Raw genomic sequence first — 24,405 nt, forward strand, 5'->3', positions numbered from 1 at the left:
ACATAACATTCTCATATAATATGTTAATTTGCTTTCTTTAAGTAAAAAAAAAGGTCAAAGACAAAGCTATTCGGTTTCTTGTGAATATATACACTTCACTGCCGATGTGGGGGGGCGCCACCTAAAATCTTGCCTAGGGCGCCAGATTGGTTAGGGCCAGGCCTGGCCATAACCACAACACCAGGGAGAGCTCCACTAACCACGTTAAACCCAGATTCCGAACTAACAAAGGTCTTAACTCATTCTCTTTCTACGCCACATCAATGTGGAATGCACTCCCAACAGGTGTAAAAGAAAGGGCATCTCTATCCTCCTTCAAACACGCACTAAAAGAACACCTCCAGGCAACTACAACCCTAAACTAACACCCTCCCTTCCACATAATACCTCTTCGGATTATAAATAATCAAATGTAAACAATCAAACAATCAAATGTAGACACTTTTTCTTACACTTTTTCTTATACTTTCTGATCTCTCTCTCTATGTCCACTACTTGCTATACATATCCCACCAAGTCAGTCCTACACTGTTTCAATATCAATTTCTCTGATGATGCAATTGTTGATGCTGATTGTTGATGACTGAAGTGTTGATACCAACCAAACCTACTCAGGACCTTCGTATTGTGAGGCAGACACACTATATACCCCTCTGCCACCGTGCTGCCCCACCCCGGCTTGTAAATAATGTAAATAATTCAATGTATATACTCTGATGATTATCTTGTGTGATGACTGTATTATGATTTTAGTATATATTTGATAGTTTTTGATCATATATATCTGTATCATGAATCAATTTAAGTGGACCCCGACTTAAACAAGTTGAAAAACTTATTCGGGTGTTACCATTTAGTGGTCAATTGTACGGAATATGTACTTCACTGTGCAATCTACTAATAAAAGTTTCAATCAATCAATCAATCGGTATCGGTTTTTTCATTATCGGTATCGTTGTTGTTGTTTTTTGTTCTTTTTAATTAAATCAACATAAAAAACACAAGATACACTTACAATTAGTACACCAACCCAAAAAAACTCCCTCCCCCATTTACACTCATTCACACTCATTCACACAAAAGGATTGTTTCTTTCTGTTATTAATACTCTGGTTCCTACATTATATATCAATATATAACAATACAGTCTGCAAGGGATACAGTCCGTAAGCACACATGATTGTGCGTGCTGCTGGTCCACTAATAGTACTAACCTGTAACAGTTAATTTTACTCATTTTCATTCATTACTAGTTTCTATGTAACTGTTTTTATATTGTTTTACTTTATTTTTTATTCAAGAAAATGTTTTTAATTTGTTTATCTGATTTTATTTTATTTTTTTTGGGGCGTGGCTGGGGGGCGTGGTTATTTACAGCTAGAATTCACCAACTCGAGTATTTCATATATATTTCATTTATATATATATATATATATATATATATATATATATATATATATATATATATATATATATATATATATATATATATATATATATATATATATATATATATATATATATATATATATGTATGAAATACTTGACTTTCAGTGAATTGTAGCTATATATATATATATATATATATATATATATATATATATATATATATATATATATATATATATATATATATATATATATATATATATATATATATATATATATTTATTTATTTATTTATTTTATTTGCATAGAAGAAATACTTGAATTTCAGTGTTCCGGTGGCTATCCATTAGATGGCAGTATTGTCCTGTTTAACTTCTCCGTTCATAATGAGTATATCATTTCGGCCACCGTGTTCAATTGAGAAGTCTGTTCTACATATTTACTGGCAACATACACCTTCCCCTTCGAACTGTCCTGGGTGAACTGAAATTCTTGTTTCCATTCGTTTGAATTCGTTAGGCAAGCTGTTTATATTGTGGGAAAGCGGATGTGAGAACATGCTGTCCCTCTCAGTCTCAGGTCCGCATTGAGCTGGAGGGGGCGTGGCCTCCAGCTCCGCTGAATACCGGGAGTTTGTCGGGAGAAAATCTCTGCCGGGAGGTTGTCGGGAGACGCGCTGAATACCGGGATTCTCCCGCTAAAAACGGGAGGGTTGGCAAGTATGGGCAATAGTCACACAGTCCTGTATGTTTCCCTATCAATTTCAATGAACTATTTAGATATGTATGTCCTAATCTCATTCTAGTAATAATGTCTTCTTCCTTCCTATGTGTATTGCCTCCTCTCATTACACTTACTCTCTTCTGGACTTTGTAATACTCTCTACCTTTTGTTTCCTTATTCCAATTATCCTGCCACTTTTTATTGTGTTCTATCTTAATTATGTTCTTCAGTTCTTCTTTGCTGTGCTTAATCTCCATGTTTACTTTTGTTTTAGAGGTTGCTTGTTTTGCGTGTCTATCTGCTAATTAATTCCCCTCAACTCCTACATGATCAGGAACCCAAAGAAATATTACCACACCTCCCGCTTTATTTATTCTACAGATTGCCTGAACTATTTCATAAATCTTGTCTTGTTTCTGATGCTATGTTTTTTATTACTAATCAATGCACTGCTGGAGTCCGAGCACACGACTGACTGCTTTCCTTGCTTTATTTTCTTCTATCCAATTAACTGCCAGTCATTTAGGTTTCCCCAAATTTAGGTACTTTTAAAAATACAGTTAACCCTCAAAGTACATCCGGGTTACCGTGACCTTTCTTCAATTTGGCGTCTACATCCGCCATCCTTCTCTCTCCGCTCCGAGAGCAGAACGGTCACCCCAGGACTCCAACATGCTGTCAGTACGCGTCGCAGCGGCCCTGGCCCGCTCTCTGCCTCGACGGGCCGGCTATGTAAGCAAATACCCCCTGAATTATGTTCTCTTTTGATCAATTTCGCACCGGAAAGTAGGGCTTAAGCGCGAAAAACCGTGGCGGAGGTGTACACGCGGACGTGCTAGCATAGGGAGCACACTGACTGGGCCTGTCACTACTTAGCTACAAGCTAACTTGCATTTTTGCCAAGATGTTACACTGAACATAATTCTTTATAATTTCATGTATATGTGCTATCTGTCTAAACTAGGATTGCCAATGGTCGTGCATTAGCTTGTGTCAATGGCCAATGGAATCTCGCACTGAAGGTCACGTTTGTTAGCATTTTGTGAATTGATTGATTGATTGATAGAGACTTTTATTAGTAGGTTGCACAGTGAAGTACATATTCCGTACAATTGACCACTAAATGGTAACACCCGAATAAGTTTTTCAACTTGTTTAAGTCGGGGTCCACTTAAATTGATTCATGATACAGATATACACTATCAGATATATACTATCATCATAATACAGTCATCACACAAGATAATCATCAGGGTATATACATTGAATTATTTACAATCCGGGATCTGGAGGGGGGTTACGTTTGGTTGTTATCATCACTTCAGTCATCAACAATTGAGAACAGAGAAATTGACATTGAAACAGTGTAGGTCTGACTTGGTAGGATGTGTACAGCAAGTAGTGGACATAGAGAGAGAGATCAGAAGGCATAAGAAAAAGTATCTACATTTGATTATTAACAATCCGGGGAGGGTGTTAGTTTAGGGTTGAAGTTGCCTGGAGGTGTACTTTTATTGCGGTTTTGAAATAGGATAGAGATGCCCTTTCTTTTACACCTGTTGGGAGCGCATTCCATATTGATGTGGCATAGAAAGAGAATGAGTTAAGACCTTTGTTAGTTCGGAATCTGGGTTTAACGTGGTTAGTGGAGCTCCCCCTGGTGTAGTGGATATGGTGGTCATTTACGTTAAAAAAGTAGTTTGACATGTACTTCGGTATCAGGGAGGTGTAGCGGATTTTATAGACTAGGCTCAGTGCAAGTTGTTTTACTCTGTCCTCCGCCCTGAGCCAGCCCACTTTGAAAAAGTGGGTAGGAGTGAGGTGTGATCTGGGGTGGAAATTATACTGCTATCTTAGTTAATCATATTTAATGTTTGCATACTCAATTTATAGTACCAGTAGAGTGGAGAAACAAGTTGCCTCTATATTGAAGATATTAGCCTATAAATGTTGTATAACACCTAAATACACCAACAGGTGTAAAAGAAAGTGCATCTCTACCCTCCTTCAAAACTACACTAAAAGACCACCTCAAGGCAACTACAACCCTAGACTAACACCCTCCCCCCCACTACATCCCACCTCCCCGGATTGTAATTAATCAAATGTAAGTAATCAAATGTATATACTTGTTCTTATGCTTTCTGAGCTCACTATGTTCACTGCTCGCTGTTAGGGATGATGTTTGATAAGAAATTATCGAGTTCGAGTCTATTATCGAATCCTCTTATCGAACCGATTCCTTATCGATTCTCTTATCGAGTCCAGATAGGTTGTTGTATATGGAAAAAAACACACAATATTTGGTTTAACAAAAGCTCACTTTTATTATATAAGAAAACAATTTAATCTAAAAAATAAATAAATATTGACTGTTGCCCCCCTAAAAAAATAAAAATATTGACTGTTGTTACCCAAAGTATATTAAGTGGGATTTTTCAGAAAAACAAATATATAAGGTAACACAAAAACAACCTGTCTCTGTGATCACTATAGGTGTATAAATAATACTAGTGTTAAATAAAATCAGTCCCTTGGGCACAAAACTGGAAATAATACAGCTCTCCAAAAAGTGCAATTCTGCTGCTATTTGACATAACTGTTTGTTATGATGCTTTGACATTTTTGCACTTTATTTCTTTATTGAAAGAAAATTCTATGAATAGAAAAGTTGTTTGCAAATGTGGTTACAATGCTAAAAAATGAAAAGTTAAAGCTAAAAAAAGAAATACACTTTATTGAGTTAACATTATTTCTTTATAGGGGGAAAGATGTTATGAGCTAGGGAATATAACAACTACACTACCCATCATGCAACGGGAGTGACGAGCATGCGCGGTAGCCCCGAAAAGTGTTGTTGCATGTCGTCACCCGTGAAAGTAAACGTCAAGAACTCAGCCAACACGCCTCGTCTGCATTATTTATAATTAGACAGACAACACATATACAGTGTGATTTTGTTTTGTTTACAAGGAAAGAAAAACAAAAGTTGAAAAAGGGAGATCATGTCATATATGTATGTGCTGCGGTTGCTATAAGAACGTTGCGACAGCTGCCGTAAAGGAGGTGCGTTGCTATGTTTCCGGTTGGTCGTAAAAGTGTTCTTCATGTGTTTGTAGTCTGCTCAAATCTCCCAGTAAAGTTATTCATTGGATTATACCTTTTGTTTTGAACTTTATTACACCTTGGAGCACTTTTTCCCGTCCATTTTTTTCCTGCTTTCGCTATCTGCGCTTAATGACCGAGCTACGTGACTGATTTCTTGTGATGTCACACGGAGCATTTCTGGTCGGGACGAGATTCGTTCCGAGGGGTTTGAATATAGAACCAACTCTTTTTCTTTACTATAGTGGTCTCGATAACGGGTACCGGTTTTTAAAAAGGGATTAGAGTCCGAGGACTAGGTTCTTTTCTTATCGAACAACCGGGAAAACCGGTTTCGAGTATCATCCCTACTCGCTGTACATATCCTACGAAGTCAGACCTACACTGTTTCAATGTCCATTCATTTCTCAGATGATATTATTGTTGATGACTGAAGTGCTGATATCAACCAAACCAACCCCTCTCACCCCCCGCCCTAACCCCCTCCACATCCCACCCCCTGAATTGTAAATAATGTAAATAATTCAATGTGTATACTCTGATGATTAACTTGTGTGATGACTGTATTATGCTGATAGTATATATTTGTACCATCAATTGATTAACGTGGACCACGACTTAAACAAGTTGAAAAACTTATTCGGGTGTTACCATTTAGTGGTCAATTGTACGGAATATGTACTGTACTGTGCAATCTACTAATAAAAGTCTCAATCAATCAATCAATTTACTTTTGTGAGTAAATATATATGATCAAAATAGTATCAATTTCACTGAGATTCCCGAGCGATTTTGAGAGAAAATGAAGGCAGGGCCTTGTAAAAAAAAAAAAAGGTATGTGATTGGATAAAGCACTTGTCCGTTATCTTGAATGACGTGCTACTTCAACCACTCACATCGAAATCAACCTGTGACGCTGATGAGAGCGACGCTGGGAAATCCAAACCCGGTCGGAAGAAGAGCCTTCAAAACCGTTCTCTGTTCATCTTTTAAATAATTAATGTTCGATCGATGCCGCAAAACCGTTGCAATAGCAGAATCAATGTCAGCACACGACTCCTCGCTCCGTGCCGCCATTGTTGTTTAAATCAAACAGTCCCTTCTGTGCTATGTCACATCTATGAAATCCCACCCTGCGATCCTGATGGGTTCATTATTTTTTGCTATCTGGAAGGAGTTTGCAATGCCTTCGAGCCCAGACCCTTGTCTTGAGCTAAGCAAACTACAAGGGTCTGGCGAGAGTCAGGTTAAAACAAATCCAGCTTTAGTGAAATATTAAGCATTATGTAGCACTACTGCTAAGTGCTAAACAAGAAATACAAAGTATAAACTGAAGAAAACGATAGCTTACTGCACGATGTCTTGTCTTACTTTGATGACGACTGACAGAATGTCCGTATCTTCCTGTTTATATGCAAAATTATTCATGATGCACACAAAGGGTTAACAAAAGAAAAGTCTCCCTGCAGACAGTCCTCGTTTGTGTGTGTTTGTCTCCATCTCGTTGTTGTGGCTTGTGCAGCCCTTTGAGACAGTTGTGATTAAGGGCTATATAAATAAACTTTGATTGATAGATCTCTGGCTATACATTGGATGTCACAGATGAACAACTTCCAGATGTATGGCTAATTCCTCCTAATATCCAAATGAGAGGCATGATTTATAATCTCGAATAACTTTCACAAGGTAAGATGCGGGACATCACGGCCAGCCCACAGTAAAGCAGTGGAGGGATACTTAGCTGTGTGTTTTCAATCCGCCGCTAAAAAAATAGTATTTCTGGGTTAGCGCTTATAATAACTGCTAATATGTGGTTGATATCCAGGTCACGATGTGTATATAGAGTATTGTTGGTTGGTTTTGTGGGAAAAATAGAGAGCCCCTATTAACTACATTGTTAGCTGACTTTCTATGTATTTATTTACTACTTGGAATACATTAAAAAAAACATGTGTTCATGTCTTGTATAAGGATTGTGAATGATAGACAGCACATCTCTCTCTAATTCCTGCATACTTCCAGTATGACTGATCTGATACTATGGTCAGAGTGCAGAAGTGTTACTCCAGTGACGTCAGTTTATGGAAATTACAGAAGACGTTCGGAGCGGAATATCCAAAATGAGTAACTGAATTTGTGTCATTTTGTGATGTTTAGACGGTATTTTCACATACTTTGCAGTTTGTAAATACAATTGGATATGGTTTAAACGGATACAACGGAACACAATTAAGAATATAAATTCAACTTGTTTTTCCACTGGTACTTTAAGTCTTAAAGTCACTTTTAAAGGTTACTTTTTTCACATCCAATGTGTAAAACGTTCTGTTGCATTTGAAGGTGTCCAAAAATGTTGCTGCAGCATGTGTTGGAGTCAGGAACCTCCACACCACCAGTCCATGGATGCAGAAAATAGGTCTGCATTTGGTGAAATGGTGTAATAACGTATTTCAGACCTATTACCAAATTAACACTGGTTGCTTTTAAAATTTCAGGCACCGCTGAGGTCTCTTCCATCCTGGAGGAGAAGATCATGGGAGCGGACACCAGCGCTGAATTGGAGGAAACCGGCCGAGTGCTCTCCATTGGTGACGGTATTGCTCGAGTGTACGGTCTCAGGAACGTGCAGGCCGAGGAGATGGTGGAGTTTTCCTCTGGGCTCAAGGTGGATTTGTTAAATATTGGTTCTAATTTTACTTTAGAACTAACTTGTTTGAAACTGTTGGATTTCAGGGCATGTCTCTGAATTTGGAGCCGGACAACGTTGGCGTTGTGGTGTTCGGTAACGATAAGCTGATCAAGGAAGGAGACATTGTCAAGAGGACTGGCGCTATTGTGGATGTTCCTGTTGGCGAAGAACTGCTTGGCCGCGTTGTGGACGCTTTGGGAAATGCCATTGACGGAAAGGTGACTAAGCAAATGAGCTTTAGAGTTACAGTATCTTCTATACTCCTAATCGCCTTTTTTCATTAATTCCGTGACAGGGTCCCCTTGGCTCCAATACCCGCAGGCGAGTAGGTCTGAAAGCCCCTGGCATCATCCCTCGTATCTCCGTGAGGGAACCCATGCAGACTGGCATCAAGGCCGTCGACAGTTTGGTGCCCATCGGCCGTGGACAGCGTGAGCTCATCATTGGCGACAGGCAGACTGGGTAGGAAGACTCCCCTTAATTGAGTGTACTGTATATTCTTCCAGTGTTGTGTTCCGGCCCGCCATAGATACATTTCAACCGCCAGAGATACATTTGGCACTACATGTTTACCATTGTTTATAGGTCTGGTATTGTCTAATTAATTGAACGATAAATGAAAATGAGCTCGATAAATTGCCATGTCCGTGTTTTAGGGCTGGATGATTATGGCAAAAATAATAATTACGATTAATAATTAATAACTTTATAAGCTGCAGGTTTCAAAGTGTAGGAAAAAAGTAGCGGTTTAAAGTCCAAAATTGATGGTATATCAAACACACCTTTAACGAAGTGATCACTGCAAATTTGTGTGTTCTTCGACTTTGCTCCCTTGGACAACTAGAGTGTGTGCCATTTTCTCCTTGTCTTTCATAAAATCTTGCTCTCGTTTGACCTTCCTAGAACTCTTAAGATAAAACTTTTATCCTTTTTGCGATTTGAACAGTTCCAACATTTCAACAGCCTAAAGCAATTAAAGCACAGATAATTTTTCTTTGAGAAAGGCAAAATGCTGCCCAGAACGCTTTGACAACAGACGCTCACTGGCCCACTACTTCGAGTCTCACATTTTAGCGCCGGACGTGACATCAGGTGTACAACCTATTGCAATGCTAAAAAATACTAATGAGAAATACAAGTTTATTGCGTTTTAAAGGGTTACTTGCATTATTTGTGTATTATATTATGATTAAATTAGTACTTTATTTAGTCTCAACATAATGCTGACACTATCGTTTATCTGCAATAATTAGTTGGACAATATATTGTTCAGCAACATTTATCGGCCCAGGCCCACTTGCTTATAAACACATTATAATGGGACTGTCTGCGAATGTAGCTTGTCATTCCAACTCTGTACAATAGATAGTAACGTAAATCTGCTCTTTAACACACCTCATGTGGTCTACCAGAGAAAAGGAAGACAAGTATGATGCTTCTGATTTAGTTATGATTGGCAAGTATTCAGACCCCTCTAGATTCTGTTTTTCAAAAATGCTGACTGACTAGAGACAAATCTAGTGATTTTAAATATTATACCCCTGTGGAGAATCTTAACATGAAAGCACATATTACTCTCCTTAACAAGCCGAGTTAATTTGTATTTCCAAACATATTTGTCTTGCTTTTCATGTTCTTTGTTCACTTTTTTTCTCCTTCAGCATTCATAAAATGTACTTACACATGCATAATGATCAATTATGCAAATTAGACTTTATGCAGCCTCTTTAGGTAGGAAATTAGTTATTTCTAGGTTTCTTACGCCCTCTACTGGTAAATAAATGGTACCCATGGCAAGACTGCACGGGATCAATGTTCAGGAACAAGCGGTAGAAGACGGATGGATGCAAATGTGAAATTGACACTAAATTAATCCTAGCGCCATGAAAATGCTTGTGCAAAGACGAGGGAGACATCAACACCTTTATTAATTTGTGATTTTTTTAATAATACCAGAAAAACTGCCATCGCTATTGACACCATCATCAACCAGAAGCGCTTCAACGAAGGGACTGATGAGAAGAAGAAGCTGTACTGCATCTACGTGGCCATCGGCCAGAAGCGATCCACCGTGGCCCAGCTGGTCAAGAGGTTGACCGACGCCGACGCTATGAAGTACACCATTGTGGTGTCAGCCACGGCCTCTGACGCCGCCCCCCTGCAGTACCTGGCCCCCTACTCTGGCTGCTCAATGGGGGAGTACTTCAGAGACAACGGCAAGCACGCCCTCATCATCTACGATGATCTCTCCAAGCAGGTGAGTGCTTTTGTTTGTCACTTTAGGCGGAGATCACCCTTCAACGTTTGAAGGTAACCTTTTATTTGTGCGCTTCTCCATTAGGCCGTCGCCTACCGTCAGATGTCCCTGCTGCTGCGTCGACCCCCCGGCCGCGAGGCTTACCCAGGAGATGTCTTCTACTTGCATTCCCGCCTGCTTGAGAGGGCTGCAAAGATGAACGACAATTTCGGCGGTGGCTCCCTTACTGCTCTCCCAGTCATCGAGACTCAGGCCGGTGACGTGTCAGCCTACATTCCTACCAACGTCATTTCCATTACAGATGGACAGGTAATTACTGGCCAACGAGGAAACTTAAATTATCGTATTGACCCAAATGTAAGAATTTTTTCCTAAAAACAAGTCTGGAAAAATACGAGTTGCGTTTAGGGTTTCACAATATAAATGATATAAATTTGATCTTATCGGTATATTGTAATAATGCATGTTGACACATTCTAGCTTTGTCCCGCAAATTTGACAGCGACAAGCTAACAAATTTGTCCTCAACGCAATGTAGCTTCCTTGTTAGTGGTTAATGTCTCTCCACAGTGCAAAACTGCTTCTAAATCAGCAGTCTTTGCATCAAAGGCGGCAAATAAACAACTTTTTTTACAAGTAACAATATTACTGGAAGACAACGATAAGCTAATCATGCTACTAACCGCTAAGCTCAAGCTCTTGACTGTCAACAGAGGAAGGCGTATCGATACAAATAACGACAGTAACGATACCAAGTATATAAGGGTGTAACGGTACACAAAAATTTCGGTTCGGTACGTACCTTGGTTTAGAGGTCACGGTTCGGTTAATTTTTGGTACAGTAAGAAAACAACAAAATATACATTTTCTGGTTATTTATTTACCAAAATTTGTAAACTATGGCTTTATCCTTTTAACATTGCTTTAAAATAGCTCTGTGTGTGATGGATGTTGTTTCCCTTTTGTTTTGTTATCTTCTCTTCTTTATTTATTTGTAAAACTGTATAAAGAGACACAAAATATGTGTCAAACACTACTAAGTCATACACACACAGCCCATACAATAGCATGTAAACAGTGCTCATAAAGTTATGTAAATAGCCGTACATAGCCTATGTAACACTCAAAGCCACACATAAATAAGATTTACATATGGAATGGTTGCAAACACAGGATAATATACATTATATACTGAGGAGGAGAGACACAAACATTGCACCCTCCCTTAGAGGAGTGAGCTAGCAGCAAAGAAGCTACATGTTAAGTAGCAACAAGCTATCGTCGCACAGTACTATTTCTACATTTACACGGGCACGCAACGTCTTCATGTTACTTATAAAACAGACACAGGACCTGGAAAATGTTTCCAAGGCACTTTGTGGGAAGAAACAACAAACTTGGAGCACTGAAACACATAAATCCGTCTCGTGTGTAAACGAGTGAGCGTCTGACTGTTGTGCGGAGACTACCGGAAACTAGAGGAGGGAGCAACTCGCCTTCAAAATAAAGGTCCCTTGAAGTGCTGGTTGTCCAGAGTCGGGACCCGGGGTGGACCGCTAGCCTGTGCATCGGTTGGGGACATCTCTACGCTGCTGACCCGTCTCCGCTCGGGATGGTTCCTGCTGGCCCCACTATGGACTGGACTTTCGCTGATGTGTTGGATCCGCTGTGGACTGGACTTTCACAATATTATGTCAGACCCACTCGACATCCATTGCTTTCGGTCTCCCCTACGGGGGGGGGGGGCTTACCCACATATGCGGTCCTCTCCAAGGTTTCTCATAGTCATTCACATTGACGTCCCACTGGGGTGAGTTTTCCTTGCCCGTATGTGGGCTCTGTACCGAGGATGTCGTTGTGGCTTGTACAGCCCTTTGAGACACTTGTGATTTAGGGCTATATAAATAAACATTGATTGATTGATTGATTACCTGATAATGTTACATCACAGTGTGGAAACTCGTTCGGTGCACCTCCGTTCCGAACCGAACCCCCCGTACCGAAACGGTTCAATACAAATACACGTGCCATTACACCCTTACAAGTATAGAATCAATACACACTCGATAGTACCGTGGTTATATCAATAACTTTTATCATCAAAATGTTTTATTTATAAACTCAAAAAATAAGTCCCTGCACACAGGACTTTAAGGGCAAACATTTAAATCAGAGCCAACAGTAGGAAATAATTTAAATATTCAATTGATATTGTTACATTGCCATCCTGTGTTTTTGTCTGAATATACAGGCACCCCAGATGTCAGTTATTTAGCAGAATTCCGCTATTTTTCTAGCCAAAGTGATACTTTTTTTTTCTTCTTTTTTTTTTAGATTGCCGTATAAAACCGCTAACTCGGCCGCTTTCCGGCGCACCTTGGTTAGCTGGTTGCTTAGAGCTAAGCACACTATCAGGCCGACTACAACCCACACTCATTGACTTGTTCACGCTTTCCGATGCGCTGTGGCTAGCCGACTGCTTAGAGTCCAAGCTAGCTATGCTGGCCACAGAGTAGGCCTACGTGAGGCGTTACAATGTTTTCTATGCTTGAAAAATGTTGTGTTTAACACTAAATAATAGGATTCTCCCTCAGATCTTCTTGGAGACCGAGCTTTTCTACAAGGGCATCCGCCCCGCCATCAACGTTGGTCTGTCCGTGTCACGTGTCGGATCAGCCGCCCAGACCAGGGCCATGAAGCAGGTTCATGCCACTTATTTAATTTTTTTTTGCTAAAGAGAGATTTTTACAGCCGTTACTGACATTAACCCCCATTAGGTGGCCGGTACCATGAAGCTGGAGCTGGCCCAGTACCGTGAGGTGGCCGCCTTTGCTCAGTTCGGTTCCGACCTGGACGCAGCCACGCAGCAGCTGCTGAACCGTGGTGTCCGTCTCACTGAGCTCCTGAAGCAGGGCCAATACTGTAAGTATTTTGCTACCAGAAACTACAGCTAGATTGTTTTTTTAAATACCAACATCAATGCTGTTTTCCAGCTCCCATGGCCATCGAAGAGCAAGTCACAGTCATCTACGCTGGCGTGAGGGGACATTTGGACAAGATGGAGCCCAGCAAGATCACCAAGTTCGAGAAGGCTTTCTTGCAGCACATCTTGAGTCAGCAGCAAGACCTGCTGGCTGCTATCAGGTAAGTTTCATGGGACACTTCATTAGGGACACCTGCAACAAATATTCCGCCTTTATCAATTTTGATTGACAGGGCAGTATTTTTTGTAATTTTATAACTAAACTCTTCTTGCTCTTCACAGGGCTGACGGTCAAATCTCAGAGGCCTCAGATGCGAAGCTCAAGGAGGTTGTGTTAAACTTCCTCTCCAGCTTTGAGTAACATTTTCAGTTTGTTTCGGTCGTCTTCTGTGATTTACATAGTGCTTCGTCAGTTGTACTTTCTACGAAACCTCCAAGTGGCACCCGATCCGTAATGTACAGAAATCTCTTTGCCGAGAATAAAGTATTCCAGCTCGTTGCATGGCTAATTTTCATTCATAAACACACATACCAAGAAATGATAGTCACTGGTCTAATTAGTCTGTCTGTGTTGGCCGTGCGATGAGGTGGCGACTTGTCTGGGGTGTACCCCGCCTTCTGCCCGAATGCAGCTAGAATAGGCTAAAGCCACCACCGTGACCCAGAGAGGGACAAGCAGTAGAAAATGGATGGGTTAACAAAAGTTCAAGGTGATTCTTTAGCAACCAGTGTCAGGCAAACAAACTCCACCTAAAAGCCCCAAATTCACCCATTTAATAGGCCAAACTCAATAAATTGTACAAAATACAAATACTCTCATGACAAGTTAAAATCAAACAATTACTTTCAAAAGTTAAACTGTACATAACATTGTGAAATGTGAGACTAAACATGTGAAAAGTGCACTAAGTCATTTGAAAAGGTCAGCTTCCAATTATAAGAAATTCAGTGTTGGGTGCACTCAAAATATTAAAAAAAAACTTGTGAATGTAACAGGTCAACGTAAGACGTGAGACAAACATAAAAATCCACAACACGCTTTTTAAATAGAATCTAAATAAATAAACATTAAAACTAACAGTACTGAAAGCTGGGTTATTTGTTTTTGTTTACACCCAGTACTGTTTTGTGTGCATGGCGGGTCGATGGTGTTTATGTTTGGACACGTTGTTTTGTCTGACGTAGCAGGGGTCATAATAGTCCCACTCCAATGCCGACACCGCGCCATTGGACAAACCGTCGCTGTCTGCTGACAGAATTCGCAGGGACACACCTGGACAGGAAACATTTATTGCGTATGTTTTTTAAATCATTAAAAGAATTTAAAAAAAAAAAAGTTTTATATACCGGTAATACAAGATTGTTTTCTCCCCAGAAAAGTCAGGTCATGGGGCTAAAGAGCCTTAGGACTTTTGCCCAAGTGTGTCAGAGATTTTCTTCCTGTCACTTACCAACACACACACCAATGCAGGGTCATCTGATGTAGAAATATTCCCCCCCTTACATATGGAGTCAAAAGAAAGCCCTATAACATAACAAACCTGCGCTGGCACCAAAGTCACTATCCAGGCCGGAACCTTGCACTGCAGATGTGTTGACGCAGGATTCCTCTGAGGATGGATTGTTGTACTCGCACTCCATGTCCACTTTGTCAAAGTTCACATCGCCTGGGCTCCACTCGTTCAGCAACTCGTAGGCACTGCTGCTGTGATGGACTTGAACCACATGCCCAATTTCCTATGGATGTAAGCAAGGAAACAATGAAAAACCCTGCAAAGACACATGCAGAAATATATGAACAATAAATGCTGATATTCTGCAATTAAAAGCCATAAAAAATAGTATTTCAACCTTGGTTTTACAGGTGCCCTGTCAGCTTTGCTGGCAATAATGCAACTTTTTTGTTGTATAGCAGACATTTTTATATTCTGTGGTGCATGAATGTTTTGTAGTATTTTGTTTAGATATACCTTATCTAACTTGTCAAAAAGTAAAGTCACAATATTAGAAACAACCCTCCAAATGAAGCAATGCGGTTCTACACAGCCAGGGGCGTAGCACCAAATTCTGGGCCCCCATCCCACCCTAAGGCTAAACCTAATGTCGCCACCTCATAAACACACACTTGGTATGTTTACATGCACTCAAAAATACTGCATTGATTTTGTCAAACACTAACTTTTTGATTTGTTAAAATTGTCTAAATAAACCCCCTGAATGAACGTAAAATAGATATTAGCTGATATACATTGGATTATCAGTGGAATATACCAATCATAACAATACATTTTTATGACTATTAGTGCATCTCCTGCTGGTTAAGTCTCTCCCTGTTTTTAACTTCTTAGGACTCACATATGTGGACATATTTTTGGTTGTGTAGACCAAAATACAACATATTTATCTACAAAACCCTGGTTTCCAATTACGAGGTCATTATACTGCCAATTAGTGGTGGAGGAAAAGTATACCACATCACATGATTCAAGATGGCTGAAAACAGTTCAGATGGCAATTGAGGTTTTTTTTGTTTTTATACTCTGGGTTCCAAATAGCCAAGATAAATTAAAAATGCATGTCCTACAAGAGTTTGGGTCTTAAGATCCTACAAACTAGGGACACTTCTGTGTCTAACTTTAAATACAGGGTCCTAGAACGCACTACAGGTGTGTGCAATGAGATGTAAAAGTGAAACTTAAACATAACTTGCTTAAACGTATGCCGCCACAAAAATGATATTTTTTTTACCTTTCTACTATGACCCTATCTTTGTTCCAAAATGCTGGTCCTGCGTTATTAAAGGTGCTTCAGTGATGTCATGACGTCTGTGTGCTCGAAGTTAGGTGTGCTGCTATCCATGTGGAACGAGCTAGACGAGCTAGGCAAACGGGGTGTTGACCTCGTTTTCACTGAGGGCCATGTCACAGTCAGAGCCGCTTGTAACCGTGAAGAATTTATGAGTATAAATGTATAAATATTAACCTCATGATATTATACAATTGCCTATGCTAGTGCATGGTTCTCAAACTTTTTTTTCAACAAATACCACCTCAGAAAACACTTGGCTTTCCAAGTACCACAATCATGACCAACATTTAAATATAGTAGCGTAGTCGGCTTAAATATACATTAAAAACAAGGCTTAGGTTTTATTTAACTAAAATATGTCATATTTTTTGGCCACTGTAATATCACACAGTTTGAACAGTAACACTGTTTGAAAAAATAACTGGTTCTTTGGTGTACCACTACACAGTTTGAGAATCATTGGCCTTTGCATTTGATTATATTTTTACATACACTGTATGTGCCTTTCTGAACCAAAGCATCAAACAGATGAGGGAGAAAACGGGGGAAAGTAGAACACAACTCAAGACGGGTTGGACTGACAACAATTCCATTAAAACCAAACAGCTGGGAAAGCCAGACCTGTATGCTGCAGAGGAACAAAGCTGGAGATAGTAAATGACTTCACCTATCTCAGAAGTGTTATCAGCAATGATGGAGGGGCAAACAAGAATGTGGAGGCACACATAGGGAAGGCCAAGGTTGCATTTGCCCAGTTAAAACCAGTCTGGAGGTCCAGGAACATCTCCACCAAAACCAAATTACGGATCTCTGAATCCAATGTGAAGTCCATTCTAGTACACGACTACGAATGTGGGGCCTGACGCAACTCAACATCAAGATCCTCCAGACCTTCGTTACCTCAAAACTACGCCACATTTTGGGAATGTGGTGGCCTAAGATATCCGTATCCAGGAACTGTTAGTAAAAACAAATCAGGAGCGAGTCGAAGCTACAATCAGAAGAAGGAAGTGGAGATGGATTGTAGGCCACACTCTTCTGAAACCTCCAACATCCATCACCAGAGCTGCCCTTGAATGGAACGCTCAAGGGAATTGAAGAAGAGAAAGGCCAAGGCTGTCCTGGAGGAGGGGTGTTCACAAAGATCTAGGCCATGTCTGGGCAATTATTTTGACTCGGGGGGGCCAAATTTAGAGGAAAAAAATGTGTCTGGGGGCCGGTACTAATACAAAACCTCCCAATAATGTCTGAATAAATGCTAAAAATGTTACGGACAGACCGTGAATTTTACATTTTTTTTACTGAATGAGACACCCAGAATGTACATGAAAAAGTAAGAATGTAGGATTTACAATATTACCTATGAATAATAAAACACTGAATATTGACAACATCAACGTCACACACACTCTCGATCGACATATTTTACAATCAAGCGAAACGCAACAAAAATGCAACAAACACAGCGAAAGATGAACGCAAAGGGTAAATAAACCCACCTACAATCTGATATATCACTAAGCTTTAGAACTTTGTTGTAAAAATCTCCTTCCGCGTCTGTCCCTGACACCCGCATTTCAGGCTGGCCGCTCTAAAAACACTCTGTGGAAACGCTCCCCACCCACACTGCTTGGTGCCTCGTCTGAGCTGCTGTGACTTAGATTACCATAGTAACTAGTATATCATGCAAAAGTGCAGATTCCAACCATGGAAATACTTTGTATAGTCCAAGACTTACGGTGATTTGAAAACATCACTGCACATCATACAGTTTCCATCTTAAAAATCTAAAACTTTTTTTGGGGAATGTCCAGCGGACCAGATTGAAAAGCTTAACGGGCAGCATGTGGCCCCCGGGCCTTAATTTGCCTAGGTCTGATTTAGGCAGAGCCAGAGCCTCATGGCAAGAGGTGAAGAGAACCGCAGGAGACAGAAAAAGGTGGGGACAACATGCTGGGCACCATAAAAAAATAAATAAATAACAGATTTCGCATTTAAGAACTGACAGCTCAGTTTCGCCGTAAAATTTTACAGTATTTTACAGTCGTATTATTGTAAATGGAAAAACGGTAGCGTTTTTTACAGTAAAATTCTGGCAAATGAGCTGCCAATTTTTAACCTTAAAATCTATTGTCATTTCAACACTGTACACTTTGATGGGTAACTTGCTTTGAAATCACAAGTCAAGCAAATTTTAAATTTGTATTTTAATCAAACAAAGTTTGACATGTTTGCATCGTTGTTGCGTTATTAGATATTCAATTTAAAAGATTTCAAATTACATGCAATACATTTATTTTTTCCTGACAAAAAATGGGAAAGAATACATTTAGTAAGGAACGATAAGGTATAATTTATTGACTGAACCTGGCCTTGTGTTTGACGCTTTGGTAATTCAACAAACCACATTATTGGACTTTCACGGCTATATTCATTTTATAATGATATTTATGATGGGGAAGGGCTGTGTTTTTAACCCAATGCGGCCCCCGAGTCAAAAATTCTATCTATCTGACATCACATGGACAAAGATAAGACCTTCTGGAGGTAAGTTCTGTGGTCGGATGAAACAAAAATTTAGCTGTTTGGCCACAATACCCAGCAATATGTTTGGAGGAGAAAAGGTGAGGCCTTTAATCCCTGGAACACCAGACTTAATGTCAAGCATGGTGGTGGTAGTATGCTCTGGGCCTGTTTTGCTGCCAATGGAACTGGTGCTTTATAGAGAGTAAATGGGACAATGAAAGAGGAGGATTACCTCCAAATTCTTCAGGACAACCTAAAATCATCATCCCAGAGGTTGTGCCTTGGGCGCAGTTTTGTGTTCCAACAGGACAATGACCCCAAACACATGTCAAAAGTGGTAAAAAAATGGCTAAATCAGGCTAGAATTAAGGTTTTAGAATGACCTTCTTAAAGTCCTGACTTAAACGTTTGGACAATGCTGAAGAGACAAGTCCATGTCAGAAAACCAACAAATTTAGCTGAACTGCACCAATTTTGTCAAGAAGAGTGGTCAAAAATTCAACCAGAAGCTTGCCAGAAGCTTGTGGATGGCTACCAAAAGCGCCTTATTGCAGTGAAACTTGCCAAGGGACATGTAACCAAATATTAACATTGCTGTATGTATACTTTTGACCCAGCAGATTTGGTCACATTTATATATATATATATATATATATATATATTGCAAGCGCGATGATGTCATGTTATCGATGGGAAAATGCATTTTATGAGCGGCTAGGAGACACCAAGAGTAACAAGCGGTAGAAAATGGATCAGAAAGGACAGATTTAAAAAAAATAAACGTGGGTTCCCTCCGGGTACTCCGGCTTCCTCCCACCTCCAAAGACATGCACCTTGGGATAGGTTGATTGGCAACATGCACTAAATTGGCCCTAGTGTGTGAATGTGCGTGTGAAGGTTGTCTGTCTATCTGTGTTGGCCCTGCGATGAGGTGGCGACTTGTCCAGGGTGTACCCCGCCTTCCGCCCGATTGTAGCTGAGATAGGCTCCTGCGCCCCCCGCGACCCCGAAGGGAATAAGCCCTTTGAGACACTTGTGATTTAGGGCTATATAAATAAACATTGATTGATTGATTGAATAAGCTGTAGAAAATGGATGGATGGATGGATGGATGGATATTTATTTTTATTTTACCTTGGGACTTCCTGCGGGCCGGATTTTGGACGCTGGCGGTGACAGTGGTTCTCAAATGGGGGTACGCATACCCTTGGGGGTACTTGAAGGTATGCCAAGGGGTACGTGAGATTTTTTTTAAATATTCTAAAAATAGCAACAATTCAAAAATCCTTTATAAATATATTTATTGAATAATACTTCAACAAAATATGAATGTAAGTTCATAAACTGAACATCAAATCAAGTAGGCTATTCCATTCATTACCATAAACCCAGAGTTTCCCCCCATGCCATGATGGTTTGACCCTCACTAAAATGTCTGTCAAAAAGAACTGTGAAAAGAAATGCAATATTCAGTGTTGACAGCTAGATTTTTTGTGGACATGTTCCATAAATATTGATGTTAAAGATTTCTTTTTTTGTGAAGAAATGTTTAGAATTAAGTTCATGAATCCAGATGGATCTCTATTACAATCCCCAAAGAGGGCACTTTAAGGGGAGGATTACTTCCATGTGTAGAAATCTTTATTTATATTTGAATCACTTGTTTATTTTTCAACAAGTTTTTAGTTATTTGTATATCTTTTTTTTCCAAAATAGTTCAAGAAAGACCACTACAAATGAGCAATATTTTGCACTGTAGTTTACTTCTTTATCTCTTTTTTTCCAACCAAAAATGCTTTGCTCTGATTAGGGGGTACTTGAATTAAAAGAATGTTCACAGGGGGTACATCACTGAAAAAAGGTTGAGAACCACTGGGCTAGGAGACACCGAGAGTAACAAGCGGTAGAAAATGGAGTAGAAAGGACAGATTAAAATAAATAAATAATTAAAACAAATAAATAAAGAAATATATTTATATATATTTTAATTTTAACTTGGGACTTCCTGCGGCTCGTAGTTTGGGGACCCCTGATTTACATGATTAAATCGGTGTAAGAAAGCACACCAAACGTAAAAAATAATAATTTATGAACTTTACCGTGGGGGAGTTGGGCGGAACCAGGTGCAGCCTGACCCCGGCTTCCGAGTCACTGGACTGCGTGGGCAACACCGGCGCACTGTGACGCCACCCGGCCGTGTCGATGCATCGCGTCCGTGACCCGGAGGCCAGGTCGGGTCTCCCAGCCCCGGATGTCCGGATGCTACTCGGCGCCCTCCAGGACCCTGACCCGGTAGCCCCATCCGGCATCAGAAGCCGTATCCTGTGCTCCCCTCCGACCCTCGACGAAGCCCTGGAGGAGGTCACCGGGTGAGGCAAGGCGGGCTCGGACAGTGACATGTACGCCATCCGCGTGGGGAAGACCAGCACGTCGGGCGACGAGCTCCTGCTGGCTCTCTTCAGCGGGAAGTCCTCGGTGGTCTCCCGGCCCCTCTTGGACAGCAGGAAGAGCTTGTAGCCCAGGAAGACGCAGTTGAGGAGCAGCAGGAGGACAACAGCCGGGATGAGCAGGAGGACCACCAGGGTGAGGTTAGTCACTGGGTACCCTTCACTCAGGTTAGGGGAGGTGCTCTGACGTGACATTTCATTCCGCAGGACATGAAAAGGTGACTATATTAGAGATGTGGAAATAAACATCCACGCAGCGTGTCTGCAACACACGTGGTTTGACGTGTCAATCAACGTGGGCCATTTTGGGTTAGTTAGCGGCTTTTCAAACGGGAAGACTGTCGTCTTTCAACATATTTGTTGTCAAATGCTGCGTGGGTTCGTGTTTTGTAACACGAAATGAGACACGTGTAAAAGGCAGGCAGGGAAAGTTTACAGAGCAACAGCTGAGCGCAATTATGTTGACGTGGCTGCAGTGTGCTATGGCGACTCCCCGCCACTAGGGGGGGATAGTTGACCAGAGTGCAAAAAACTACATTGCATCTCCTGCCTAAAATGTATGAATATTGTCATGGCTTTCTAATCCAAAATTCATCTATTTTTTATTCAACTTCTTCGTCTTCTCCAGATTTTGGCACACTCTACCTTCCACATTTTTCACCCGATTCAAACCGTTCCATGAATTTACCATGAATTGATTAACGTGGGGGCAGCACGGTGGGCAGGGGTTAGTGCATGTACCTCACAATACGATGGTCCTGAGTAGTCCTGAGTTCAATCCCGGGCTTGGGATCTTTCTGTGTGGAGTTTGCATGTCCTCCCCGTGGGTACTCCGGCTTCCTCCCACCTCCAAAGACATGCACCTGGGGATAGGTTGATTGGCAACACTAAATTGGCCCTAGTGTGTGAATGTGAGTGTGAATGTTGTCTATCTGTGTTGGCCTTGTGATGAGGTGGTGACTTGTCCAGGGTGTACCCCGCCTTCCGCCCGAATGCAGCTGAGATAGGCTCCAGCACCCACCGCGACCCCAAAAGGGACGAGCGGTAGAAAATGGATGGATGGATGATTAACGTGGACCCCAAGTTGAAAAACTTATTCGGGTGTTACCATTTGTCAATTGTACGGAATATGTACTGTACTGTGCAATCTACTAATAAAAGTCTCAATCAATCAATCAATCCAACTTCAAACTGTTGAGCCAAATTCCAAAAATTCCCAGATTTCCCCGAATTCCAGGTTTTCCGGGACATTTTTCCCATTCAAAATGAATTGGCCATTTTTCTAACTTGCACCATTTCCACCTTTTCAACCAAATTCAAACCATTCCACCTTCAACACATTCCACCATTCTGGAAATTCAAACTACCATTTTTCCAAGTTCAAAACAATTCCAGGATTTTCCAGAATTCCTTGGTTTTCCAAAGCCCTTTTTCCACCCTTTTTCTGGCGACTACTCCTCCCACATTTTTCAACCCACTTCAACCATTCCACCGTCAAAACATTCCTCTTAATCAGGACAAAAAATGAAATGTTTTTTTGAACTGTAAAAATTCCCGTTTTTCTAGAAATTACAGGAATCATTAATACCATTTTTCAATTCAACATGTTACTACTTCAACATTTCGCAACCGATTTGAAAAATTTAAACACCAACCATTTCAACTCATTCAGACCATTCAAGTTTTTTATTATTTAAAAAAAAAAAACATTCCCACTTTTCCCGAAATTCCCATTTTTTGGGGAAATTTCCATTGACATGAATGGGACATTCTTCAATGTTCCACAGCTCCCACATTTTTCATCTGATTCAAACTGTTTCAACTTTAAAATATTCAGCTTGTTCAGGAATGTTGTGCTCTACTTCAACAATTCTAAAAAAAAAAAAAGAGGATTTCAGTTCAACTTCAGCATTGGAGCATTCACACACAGTTCCTTCAGGAATTGCCTCATCTAGTTAAATTTTCATTAAATCTTTAAAAACTATATTTTGATATTCATTTTAGTACAATGTTTACTTCACTTTTATGCTAAATTAATTATGATTAGATTTTTTATTTAAGTACAATGTTTTAGTTTCCATATTCAAACACAGTTTACTGTTTAAACTGTGTGTAGTGTTACAGTGGCCAAAAATAGTACATTTTGTAAGCGTTGTCGTACAGAATTCCGCAAATTAATCTTGCTTTTTCTTTAGTTGGCCACAGTAACGTTATGTTTGAGTTTTATATTCCTCCTTCCTATCCCTGTTTGTGTGTGCTAAGTCAGGACAGCGTATCCTGACCATAAAAAGAGATGTTTGTGTTTAAGTGTCTGGAAAACAACTGCTTTAAGTCATAACTCAAATGTTGGCGTTGAGCTAGACAGGTAATCTTTTCTGAAGGATATGGTTATCACTTTTGCATTCTGAAGTCCCAATTAGGGCCTCTTTCCTACGAGAAAGGATCCAATCCACCTGCGAATATCAAACTAAGGGGCCTTATCTTATTATGTGCTCAAACTGAAATACCACTATTTACTTAAACTTGGAGGTTTGCTTTCTCCAAGGTGAATATAAACATTCACCTTGTGTAGAATATAATATGAGTTAATTAATTAACTTCACTGTTATAATTGACTTTAATTTTACTTTCACATTTCACTTTACGTCGCGCAAATAATTTACAAGTGGCTCGCCGATGACAATATTGTTCATATTTACCCAGAAAACACTTGGGGGTCCAAGTGTTTTTTGCGTAAAATCTTAATCAACCGTCCAACACGTGACTTCATCAGTCACTTGTAAACAGAGGTGGTGAGACGGTGGTGAGACGGATGGTGAGCATTTACTCAAAGTTAACATGATTGGAATTACTTATAGTGGACATACAAACCCCGTTGTCATATGAGTTGGGAAATTGTGTTAGATGTAAATATAAACGGAATACAATGATATGCAAATCCTTTTCAACCCATATTCAATTGAATGCACTACAAAGACAAGATATTTGATGTTCAAACTCATAAACTTTATTTTTTTTTGCAAATAATAATTAACTTAGAATTTCATGGCTGCAACACGTGCCAAAGTAGTTGGGAAAGAGCATGTTCACCACTGTGTTACATCACCTTTTCTTTTAACAACACTCAATAAACGATTGGGAACTGAGGAAACTAATTGTTGAAGCTTTGAAAGTGGAATTCTTTCCCATTCTTGTTTATGTAGAGCTTCAGTCGTTCAACAGTCCGGGGTCTCCGCTGTCGTATTTTACGCTTCATAATGCGCCACACATTTTCGATGGGAGACAGGTCTGGACTGCAGGCAGGCCAGGAAAGTACCCGCACTCTTTTTTTTTACTAAGCCACGCTGTTGTAACACGTGCTGAATGTGGCTTGGAATTGTCTTGTTGAAATAAGCAGGGGCGTCCATGAAAAAGACGGCGCTTAGATGGCAGCATATGTTGTTCCAAAACCTGTATGTACCTTTCAGCATTAATGGTG

The 24,405-nt window shown here is 40.2% G+C and overlaps 2 protein-coding genes across 3 annotated transcripts; one reads left to right on the forward strand and one right to left on the reverse strand.

Moving 5' to 3' along the window:
- Positions 1 to 2,687: 2,687 nt before the first annotated feature.
- Positions 2,688 to 13,645, forward strand: LOC133638512 (ATP synthase subunit alpha, mitochondrial). Its single transcript, XM_062031196.1, has 11 exons — positions 2,688 to 2,844; positions 7,558 to 7,633; positions 7,713 to 7,882; positions 7,951 to 8,124; positions 8,202 to 8,368; positions 9,863 to 10,163; positions 10,248 to 10,472; positions 12,758 to 12,865; positions 12,941 to 13,085; positions 13,157 to 13,307; positions 13,429 to 13,645. Exons 1-11 carry the CDS (start codon positions 2,785 to 2,787, stop codon positions 13,505 to 13,507), a joined length of 1,656 nt encoding a protein of 551 aa, XP_061887180.1. The 5' UTR covers positions 2,688 to 2,784; the 3' UTR covers positions 13,508 to 13,645.
- A 261-nt stretch (positions 13,646 to 13,906) lies between these two features.
- hwa (huluwa) lies at positions 13,907 to 21,434 on the reverse strand. 2 transcript variants are annotated; one of them, XM_062031197.1, is made up of 3 exons: positions 20,580 to 21,433; positions 14,688 to 14,883; positions 13,907 to 14,419 (listed from the first exon to the last, which is right to left on the reverse strand). In XM_062031197.1, the coding sequence occupies exons 1-3, from the start codon at positions 21,120 to 21,122 to the stop codon at positions 14,256 to 14,258; spliced, it is 903 nt and encodes a 300-aa protein (XP_061887181.1). In that variant the 5' UTR covers positions 21,123 to 21,433; the 3' UTR covers positions 13,907 to 14,255. The 2 variants fall into 2 exon arrangements, with proteins under 2 accessions (XP_061887181.1, XP_061887182.1); XM_062031198.1 differs by lacking the exon at positions 13,907 to 14,419 and adding an exon at positions 14,440 to 14,592 and having other exon boundaries at positions 20,580 to 21,434.
- Positions 21,435 to 24,405: the final 2,971 nt, after the last annotated feature.

The sequence above is a fragment of the Entelurus aequoreus genome, linkage group LG21 (assembly GCF_033978785.1).
Source record: "Entelurus aequoreus isolate RoL-2023_Sb linkage group LG21, RoL_Eaeq_v1.1, whole genome shotgun sequence".
NCBI classification, from domain to species: domain Eukaryota; kingdom Metazoa; phylum Chordata; class Actinopteri; order Syngnathiformes; family Syngnathidae; genus Entelurus; species Entelurus aequoreus.

Bases quoted from the DNA above. Each gene is read 5' to 3' on its own strand.
- LOC133638512 (XM_062031196.1), top strand. From the start codon at position 2,785: ATGCTGTCAGTACGCGTCGCAGCGGCCCTGGCCCGCTCTCTGCCTCGA. The intron at 8,369-9,862 runs GTAGGAAGACTC...TAATAATACCAG, and splicing joins ATTGGCGACAGGCAGACTGG to AAAAACTGCCATCGCTATTG. The intron at 13,308-13,428 runs GTAAGTTTCATG...TGCTCTTCACAG, and splicing joins GACCTGCTGGCTGCTATCAG to GGCTGACGGTCAAATCTCAG.
- hwa (XM_062031197.1), bottom strand. From the start codon at position 21,122: ATGTCACGTCAGAGCACCTCCCCTAACCTGAGTGAAGGGTACCCAGTG. The intron at 14,884-20,579 runs GTAAAGTTCATA...TTACATCCATAG, and splicing joins TTCCGCCCAACTCCCCCACG to GAAATTGGGCATGTGGTTCA. The intron at 14,420-14,687 runs GTTTGTTATGTT...TTTCCTGTCCAG, and splicing joins TGACTTTGGTGCCAGCGCAG to GTGTGTCCCTGCGAATTCTG.